Source organism: Hippoglossus stenolepis, chromosome 3 (genome assembly GCF_022539355.2).
Source record: "Hippoglossus stenolepis isolate QCI-W04-F060 chromosome 3, HSTE1.2, whole genome shotgun sequence".
Lineage (NCBI taxonomy): Eukaryota > Metazoa > Chordata > Actinopteri > Pleuronectiformes > Pleuronectidae > Hippoglossus > Hippoglossus stenolepis.
The window spans coordinates 20,489,525-20,499,254 of NC_061485.1; the positions used below are offsets into that span (position 1 = coordinate 20,489,525).

General features: G+C 40.0%; 1 protein-coding gene across 2 annotated transcripts in view; it reads left to right on the plus strand.

The window, feature by feature from the left end:
• Positions 1-5,004: 5,004 nt before the first annotated feature.
• The window catches only part of tacc1 (transforming, acidic coiled-coil containing protein 1), a 30,216-nt gene continuing 25,490 nt past the window's right edge, over positions 5,005-9,730 (plus strand). The window contains exon 1 of one of the 2 annotated variants that reach the window (XM_035152629.2): positions 5,005-5,158. Coding sequence is in view for 1 of the 2 variants with exons in the window: in XM_035152628.2 (XP_035008519.2) it covers positions 9,599-9,666 (68 nt within the window). In the remaining variant the exon portion in view is untranslated. Of the gene's footprint in view, positions 5,159-9,520; positions 9,667-9,730 lie in introns of those variants that run through there. The other variant, XM_035152628.2, reaches the window with a different exon arrangement.

Genomic DNA, 9,730 nt, shown 5'->3' on the forward strand with positions numbered 1-9,730 from the left:
TCGAATCCAAACTAGACATGTAAGACAACAGTCCCGGCCTGATGACATCTACACAGAAATCATGACTTAAGATCACAGCGCCCCCTGGTGGCAACAGGAAATGTCTTGTTTTTTGCATGTCTTACACTTGGATGTATTCCTCCTCATCCACTGACCTCAGTGGATGTCACAGCACAATGTGCTGTGACAGTCCTATCACCGCCAAACTTCTGTCTCATGATCGGAGTCCAAGCCTGAACAGCTCTATGTGTCAATATTTCCTCACTGTCATAGCGCCACCTACTGATTCGCCATAAAACAGGAAGTACTTTGTAAATCCATCTGCATTATCCAACCGGCTCCAAACTACTGACCTATGATCACAATCCTGACCTGAACAGCTCCATATATTAATATTAGTTCAGGGTCATAGCACCACCTACTGATCAGTGTGAAAATTAAGTTGTGGTAACATTGTCCAATTGACACAAAATTGCTCACGCTACATCAGAGCCCCTACTGGAACAGATCTATATGTCTGTATGTAATAATAGTGATGGCGCCACCTACTGGCAACAGGAAGTAAGCTTTGTTTTACAACTGTCATTCGATTGACAGATTTTCACAGTGCGATGTGCAATTGATAGCGTGGACCGTAATGAGCAACTAGCAGGTAAGGATCGACATCACACACGGACAGACAGACGGACGGATTTTTGTCCGTCTGTCTGTCCGTATTTTTTTTGGATGGACAGACGGACGGATTTTATTTTTTTATTTTTTTCGTCCGTCTGTCTGTATTTTTTATTTTTTTTGGACGGACAGACGGACGGATTTTATTTTTTTCGAATTTTTTTTCGTTCGTCTGTCTGTCTATATTTTCTTTTTTTTGGGACGGACAGACGGACGGACGGACGGACGTCCGTCTGTCCGTCCGTCTGTCCGTATTTTTTGGACGGACAGACGGACGGATTTTTTTTTATTTATTTTTTTCGTCCGTCTGTCTGTCTGTCCGTATTATTATTTTTTGGACGGACAGACAGACGGATTTTTTTAATTATTTTTTTTTCGTCCGTCTGTCTGTCCGTATTTTTTTTTTTTGGGACGGACAGTGTGCTCTACAACGTAGCCCTAGTTATATCTGTTGTGGTAAAGAGCACAATCAGCCAACAGTGAATGACTGTGAACAGGAACCTGGGATTTAAAAAAATCTGGGGAGCCATCAGGCTAAAATACAAACGAAATACATGACATTTTGATTTTATGAGGCCTTTATTTCTTCTCATCTGTGACTGAGGTTTTATCCTGTGGCCTGTTGCCAGGCTACAGTGTGAAGGGGGTTATGAGCAGTTGCATAAATTATCATGTCCAGCCTGTTCATCTACTGTATATATAAAAGGCAGCAGCAGAGAGAATGACAGTGATCTCATCACATACTGAGAAACAAACCACAGCTCCTCAGTGGACGGTCATCTTGGCCTCATAGCTATACGACAGCTGCAGAGCCTCCGCGGGATGATGCTTGCTGCTGGGTTTTCTGATGGGGTGTATGTGATGAGTCTGTGGTACAAAGTCATTCGTGATCAGATTTCTTCTCCCTGGGGCCTGAAAGAGGTGAAGTCATGTATTTCCTGAAAGTACAGCGTGGTGAGGACGTGAATGAGCAGTGTCACAGTTTGGTAGCTGGGCCCTTGTGTATCTTATTCTTTGAGATGTGAATTACAATCTGAGGTGGCTCATGTGGGACGGCTGTGGCTCAGGAGATAGAGCAGGTCGTTCTCTAACCAGAAGGTCGATGGTTTGATCCCAGTCTCCCCGATTCCATGTGCTGAAGAGTTCTTGGAAAAGATAATGAACCTTAAATGTATGGCTGTGCAATGTGTGCTGCACATAGATGCACTGTATGAATGTGTGTGTGAATGGGTGAACTGTACTGTAAAGAGCTTTGAGTGGTCATCAAGACTAGAGAAGTGCTACATGAATACAGACCAGTTACCAGCAAATCACGCATTGCACTGATATTGGAGAAATTCTAACCTTTTTCATGTAAATGGGCAAAGTTTAAGTGAAGCTTTCATGTCAGTTTTTACTATTTTTATGTAAACAATGTCATATCTTATTATTATTATTATTATTACAAGTTTGTCAGTGCATGTATGTTTTCAATGCTCCAGCAGGGACAGTGTTCCACAGACAAAGATTGTCCTGAAACTTGTCTTGGTCGCTACACCTCCAGATACTGTAGCTGTAATCTCAGCGGGCTGTTGGTGTTGTCTCTTGTCCTCAGAACATACAGGATGAGAACATGAAGTTAAGTCATATAGAAAAGTGATTCTCTTGTATGAAAAAGCAAACCTGTGTAATGCAAAGAGATTTAGGTAATAACAGCAACAAGGAGATGTGTAGAAAGGCTCTCTGCTGCAGTTGCCTTCTCAGAAAAAAACACTAGAGGGAGACACCAGGTCAGTGATGAAAGCCATGTGTTCTGCACAGTGTAATGACTGATGAGCCATTATGTGATGTGATCGATATCATTAATATAATCAGCAAAACTTTTAAACCATGATACCCAAGTCATTCTTTGTCAGAGGTAAAAATCACATCATGAAAATGAGCAATGACAATAAGTACTATACTATATCTATATTTGTCCTCAGCTCAATAAAACATTCATGAAATAGGAAAAAGAAAAGGAAATAAAAAGAATGTATAAAAGTTTTGTCTTCAGTAAAATTAGAAAAGTATTTACATCCAAAGATACTTAAAATACCAAAAGTAAAACCACTCATTGTGATGAATGGCTCATTTAAAAATAATGTGTATCAATGACAATACTGGTGCATTAATATGTGTATGACTTCAAACCTTGCATTGGGTAAAACTTGAGCTCAAATATAATTACTTTGTGTACAAAAGGTAGCATGTTTTGTTTGTCAAGGGTATTTTGTAATATTGCTATGAACAAACCAAGTAACCACTTGCTAAAGCTATTAGATACTAAATGTAGTGGAACAGTGAAGTGGAGTAGTGGTGATAGGTGGCACAAAGTAGCACAAAGTGCACTTGTTGTATGGTTTGAATGACAATAAAGTTCACTTTGACTTTGAAAATGGAAAGTACACATTCATCAAAATAGTTATTAAGCACAGTATTGTAAGAAATTGTCTAAGTTATTTTCTACCACTGGCTTAGAAAAATTCTGTTTGTGTTTGTGATAATTTGTGATAAAAAAAATACAGCAAAATTGACAAAAATATCCCTTAACCCTTGTGTTGTCCCTGCTTCCCCCGGCTGTTGGCCCCCTCACATAGCCCACCCCATATTAGGACGCACACGAAAGTGAGCAGCCCTTGCAGATGTATTTGTTACACCCGCGGCACACACACTCTGGGTCAATCCGACCCAGGAACAACACAAGGGATAAAACACTAAATATTTTTAATAAAGACTTCAAACATCTGCCAGATACAAACACTGACGAATACAGAAGAATATTGAAAAAATACCCCCACTCAAAAAAAGGAAATAAATTGAAAAATGTAGAAATATATTCTAGAAAAATACCCAGAAATCTTTTCAAATAACTACCAGCTTCTAATTTATTGATTCAAGATACAGATTTTAACAGTTGACATCCTTTCTCTTTCTCTTTCAATAATACGGGGAAATATTGGAAAAGTGTGGGAAGATTAACAGAAATAAAAATTACCCTAAATAATCGGAAAGACATTAACCCGATAAATGTTAAGAAATACTACAGAATATTAACCATTTGATACACAACATGGGTCAAAAGTGACCCGGCTCAGTTTTGATTTTCTATATCTTTGCAGTGAATGAATTTCATCATTCGGTATGTCAGGTATTGCCCAATTAACTTGTTTTTGATCATCACAAATCCTTTGTGCATGATTCCCTGAAAAAGAATATAAAATTCCAAACAAGATTTCTTAAAAAGTTCCGTAAATAATTTAGGAAGATACCCAGGAAATTTTCAGAAAAATTCCTCTGTAAAATCGAAGAAAACTGGCTTTGAAATTCTCCGAACATTCCTTGAAGAAAATCTGGAAAATTGTCATGGAATCGTTCTGTCTAGCTCAAGCCCCCTTTCCTGTCCTGTCTACAGGCCTATTCCACATTAAATCCATTACATCAGAGATGTTTGTTTGCCATTTATATCTGCAGTGTTGGGCTCCATTTTGCTGCCTCCTTCAGCTCTTTCTCTTGCTCTCTGCTGTAAGTATCCAAAACAGGCATTAGATTTGAACCATTCTGAACATTACGAATGATCATCACATAACGAAAAATAAGCCTTTCAGCTACATCTGATTTTTGGTGTGAAAATTCATCACAACCTGAAGTTAAAGCGTCAGATGAGGCGATGCATACCCCCCCCCCACACACACACACACACACACACACACAGGTGAAAATAATAGCTTTAGCTCAATATTGCGTGATGTTTCTCTAACATGAAAAGCTGATCACTGTTAGATTTGTATCCACAAATAACCTGTTCTCTGGTGAAACGCTCCTGACGCGACATCATGCCATGGTCCGTGAGAGAGTGGCACACTGAGACTTATATGTGGTCACAGTGATTATACATTGTCACTGCATAAATCATTGTCACAACTTCATAAAGACTCACCCTCGACATGTTACACAACAGAGCTGAACCACACTCCCAGACACAGCGTAAATGTCAGTTTGGAGTGTCACATGATAAGGGCCATAGGGCATCTTCTATTTAGTTAAACATTTTTTATAATTGAATGATATCAGAATTTAATTTGGTCAAATTTTAGCAACTACTGGGTTTGTCATATTTATGCAGTCACAACTACAATGACAACCTGCAGCAGCAGAAATATCTTCACTTGTAACTTCCACAGTGAAAGTGGGACCAAACCTGATATAGCACTGAAACTGCTGTGTCTTTAAAACCTACTCTGCTCTTGGCTCTTTGCCCAGACGGTTCATTTCCCATTTCCCATCCAGCCACATGGGCTGAGCTCCGCCACACACAGGAGACAAGTATTTTCACTCCGAGAGCAGCAACTCCACCAGCAGTCTGAACGCTGACTCCCTGAAGGACATCTGTCACTGACCCATGCAGGACTTCATCCCCATCCACCGTGAAGGACGTCACAGCTCGTCAATCCTCTGAGAGGTCCAGGTATGATTTACATTGACACAGTCAAGTACACCGTTATCAGTTTTGAGTAGAATACACTGGAGCTTTGCGTTAGTAAACTGTGCTCTAGTATTGATCTGCTGATTTTTGGACGGCTGTGTGTCAAATGACTCGTTGAATGTGCTGTGTCTGGTGTTTAACGGTCCTGCTGCCGGAGCTTTTGTCTTTTGCATGAACACAAAGCTTCTTTTCACAAATGTATAATTCCTCTCACTAGTTGACCCAGCAGTTTGTGGGGGGTGTGATGCCCTGAGGTGTAAAGCAGTTTGGTTCATTAAAGCTATTTTTGTGAAGACTAACTGAAAGTTTGCCCACGTGAGATTTTTTGTTTTAGCACTAGAGGTAGAATTAGTCAGTACGTTTTGAAAGGACTGAACTTTGGAAAGAGCAGTGAGGTTAAGACTGAAAGTTTGAGGAGTTGTTAAGCTTCAGATTGAGCAAAAAAATGAAGTTCTCACAGCAGGCAGCAGTGACCAGGCTGCATAAACAGGATGCTGTAGTTTTCACACACACTCCGCTTGAATGAACAGGCACCACCAACAGCGTTGTTGATATGATGAGCCGAGCGAGATGTTTCTCCACAAACTGTCTGGTTTGTGGTTGTGGACAAGTTGCACGGAGGCGGCATCATGTGGGCTGTTCGTGCTGCTGTTGTTTCCGGAGGATTTTTCTGGGGAGATGAGGTCACAGGGAGACACACCCAGAGGCTTGGGGCCCTGAGCAGGAGCGGACATGGCTGGAAGACATTCAACAGTGCCTCTGACTCAGTCACTCGCTGGGAGGAAGCCGCTGATGGAATTTCCATTCAGTTTGGAGGAAAGGAATTTAGGTCTGAATGTATGAAACCCTTCACATGTATGACATTACTAACATGGGTCATTTCTCCCTCACATGCACAAATCAAAGCCTTACGACGACTTGGACCAAATAATCTGCTACATTTTCACATAAACAAACATTTAGCAAAAGACTTGAGAGGGAAATCTAATTTCCTTTTTTAAATCTCAAAAGTGATTTTATATGAGCCTTCTTTTTCTTAGTAAAACACGTATTTCCATTGGAATGTGCTTGGAATGAGGATCATTTCCTCTCAGCCGGAGAGATCAAGTTGGATGACCTGTGAACTTTATGGAAGCGTTTAAAACCCCCACCACTTCCTGATCTCTCTTCTCCTCACATGGACACTCACACAACAAGTGCATTTTCACTGAGCCGGACACTGTTTTGACTACTGTCCAAGGTCACTTTTTAAAATAGTATAATCTTGTGTCTTCAGCCTGAGAGCTTTACTCTAATATGTAAAAGGTTCAGATTTGGCCAGACGGACGCGGCTGAGGGGGCTGACTGGGAGTCTGATGGGAAGTGTGTGTGTGTTCCATGCCTCTAATCAACAGAGTTGGATCAAAGAGAGAGGGACCATGTGTAACTGACAGTGGAAGAAATGCATTATTGTATTTACCTCTTACCTTTTGTCTGTGCTTGATTGTTTGTTTGTTAGCAGTATTGCGCAAAAAATATCCAACCGATTTCCATGAAACTTTGTTGAGGGTTGGGGCTTGACCCAAAAGAGAACTCATTAAACATTCTGAGCACGTTTTTTTACATTTTCGTTCATTTCTCAGAGACTAATTCATGTATCTCGATGAAAGAAATCAGGCATCTTAAGCGGTCTGATTTTCATGAGTGGGAGCAATTTGGTGCAGATCCAAATAAAAATCTGGATCTAGTTAATTTAAATGTGGTTTCGTAAGGAGACTGTTGGACCTCGGCAGAGGTAATCACTCTACGGAGTGACCTTCTAGTTATTTAGCCTAATTGTTTCCTACAAGATGTTTCTAAATTCATCTCATGATCTGAACACCAAAGAACTTAATGGAGTGGACTGCAAAGATCCCAATCTTCCATCTATCTGTGGAGCTGCTGTCTTCATTACGTGACTGGGATCACTCCCATCACCCTGTGTGTATGTGCACTCCATACATTGTACAAGGACTTTGCTGTGCAGCAGATTGAGTCACTCAGATGAACACATTGTTAGCAGCATTTCAAAGTGCAACATGCTGTGGTCAGCTCTGTGTAATGCAACACACCAGACAAGCTCTGAACACAACGAAACTCCAGTTCAAAACCATCATGACGTGCTTTTCACTGAACTCTATTTCTGAGGTATATTTTCCAAAATTACAGACTCCACTGACCGATGCTTGCAGCACAGCCAAGCTCAGCCCTCGACCATGATGGAAAACTTTAGAAATACATGATGTCCTGTCTTTTGTCGGGAAACTATGGATGATAATGAAGTTGCAGAGTTGCTCTTACTCTTATATTGTGTGGTTGCTACAAAACAGAGGAGGGAAAGAGAGGGAGTGTACAGTCGTGTTCACAGTCGACCAGCTGATGTGTTTCACTCAGTGACAGATCTGGACCAACCGAAGAATGAGTTTTTCTTCTCAGATTGTTTCATTTGAAGAATTATAGTGATCAAGCTGTAGTTAAGGATCCATAAAGAGGCTGGAATTAAAGTTAATTGTTTATTTAGTTTCACTCATTTTGGATCAATTAATTTAATATCATTTAATCATTTATTTTAATTCAATCAATTAAATTTGAGATTCTTCATTGAATTAATAGGATTCAATCAAATCAAAATTAGTTATACAATTTAATTAAACATCTTAATTTATTCAACACAAATAAATATATTTAAATTAAATTAAATTAATGATTTCAATATACATATATACAATATATGATTGATGTAATGTAATCAATTTAACACAATTGAATTGAATTGAATTATATCTAACTTTATATACTCAACTAATGTACTTGTCTATATTAGTTGATTTGATTAAACCTCATGTATAATAAGTTAATTTAATAAGATTACATTTTGTCTATTTTGTTGCATCAGCATATTTTAATTAAATAAATCTAATTGAATCTAATCCAAACTACGTCCTTTACAGTTCCTGATTCTTTCATTTTACATTCACTCTGTAAAAACATCCATGTAGAGACAGTAAGTAAATATGTCCTGCAGGTGGGTTCAATGTGCCAACTCTCCTTCTGTTGTCCTTTTGATATTCAGTCATTTACATGGAAAAAGCTAAAGTCGTATTTATTATAAAAGACATCTCTTTTTTCTCTTAACAATTTTATTTATGTAATACTTAATGTAAACTGAAAGTTAAACTGTGCAGTGAAAAATATAAACAATGGCCCGAAAATACTTTTCAATCATCACCTCTGACTCATCTGGATTATTTGTGACTTGAACATCCTCTGAATACCTGAAACACTTGTACAGACACACCCCTGTTATCTGCAGGCAAGAGACGCTTCCCTCTTCTTTGTCTGAGCGGATTTAAAAATACAGCACACGACACGGTGTATTTACACGTCTGTGTGATTGGGTTTATGTATGCGTGGTATGAACGAGGGGGCAACCATGCTCCATGACCTTTGACCTGTGTTCAGCTCAAAGCCACCAGGTGACTTTAAGAGAGTCAGACACAGCAGCAGCACACTTTAGCCACTGTGTTAAAATGTTCCTGTTGGTTTAAACCTAAAAACTCTCATCACACGAAAATAGATCCTGTAATACAGATGTGGTGAATCAACAAAATGTCTTTCTGCTTTCTTAAACCTCTAAGATTCTAAGTAGCAGAATATTACAACATGTATGTCAAATAAGCGAGAATCTGTTTCAGCTTCAAACTTCGACTTAAAGAGAACTTGCCACTTGCCTGTGAGAGTACGTTGTGAGGAAACATGGTCGTCTCAGGAATACCCATATTTTCTCACTGCAACATTAACTGACACAGCAGCCTCTACACATTCCAGTGTTTAGTTTAACATGGGCCTGCAACACTGAGAACATTCATTTATTAGCACGTTTTCATTACCATGCATCAGACCATGAAAACACGTCAGCTGATTTCATCCTCCGAGCAGTAAGAATCACTTTTTGTTTTGCAAAAAAATAGAAATTATGAACGCACTTGAAAGAACAGAGGCCCAGTGTTCCTCTGATCGACTTTGCAGTGTTAGGAACTGGTCAAGCCTGATCTCTGAAAGAGCCCGAAGCCACATCCTCACACAAGAATGAATTCCCACTCTATCTCATGACTCACAACATCTTTTATGGCGGAGACCTTCTACCCAACACAACCGGGCATACAGGACACAAGTCGGTCCCTCCCAACTTTATTACACTGTAGTATCAGCTGCTGACAGGAGGCTGAGGGAGGAGACTCCAGCAGGGAGGGACCTACCTGCTCAGAGAGAGAGAGGAAGAAATGTGACAACAGAGCACCAGCGCTTCCCACTGAACAGTCTCAGGAGAGTATGCCTGCTAGCTGAGTGAGACACACACCCGTACCAGTGGCAGCCCATTGACTGGAGCGAGGGGGGATCAGAATGGGGGGATCTTTTAGTCAGAAGAGCAGCAGGAGGGCCAGCTCAAGGAGTCACACCAGCAGCAGCATGTGAGTCACATCACTCACCTGTTTGAAACAGGTTGTAGTGCAAAGTCCACCACCATTTACTTTT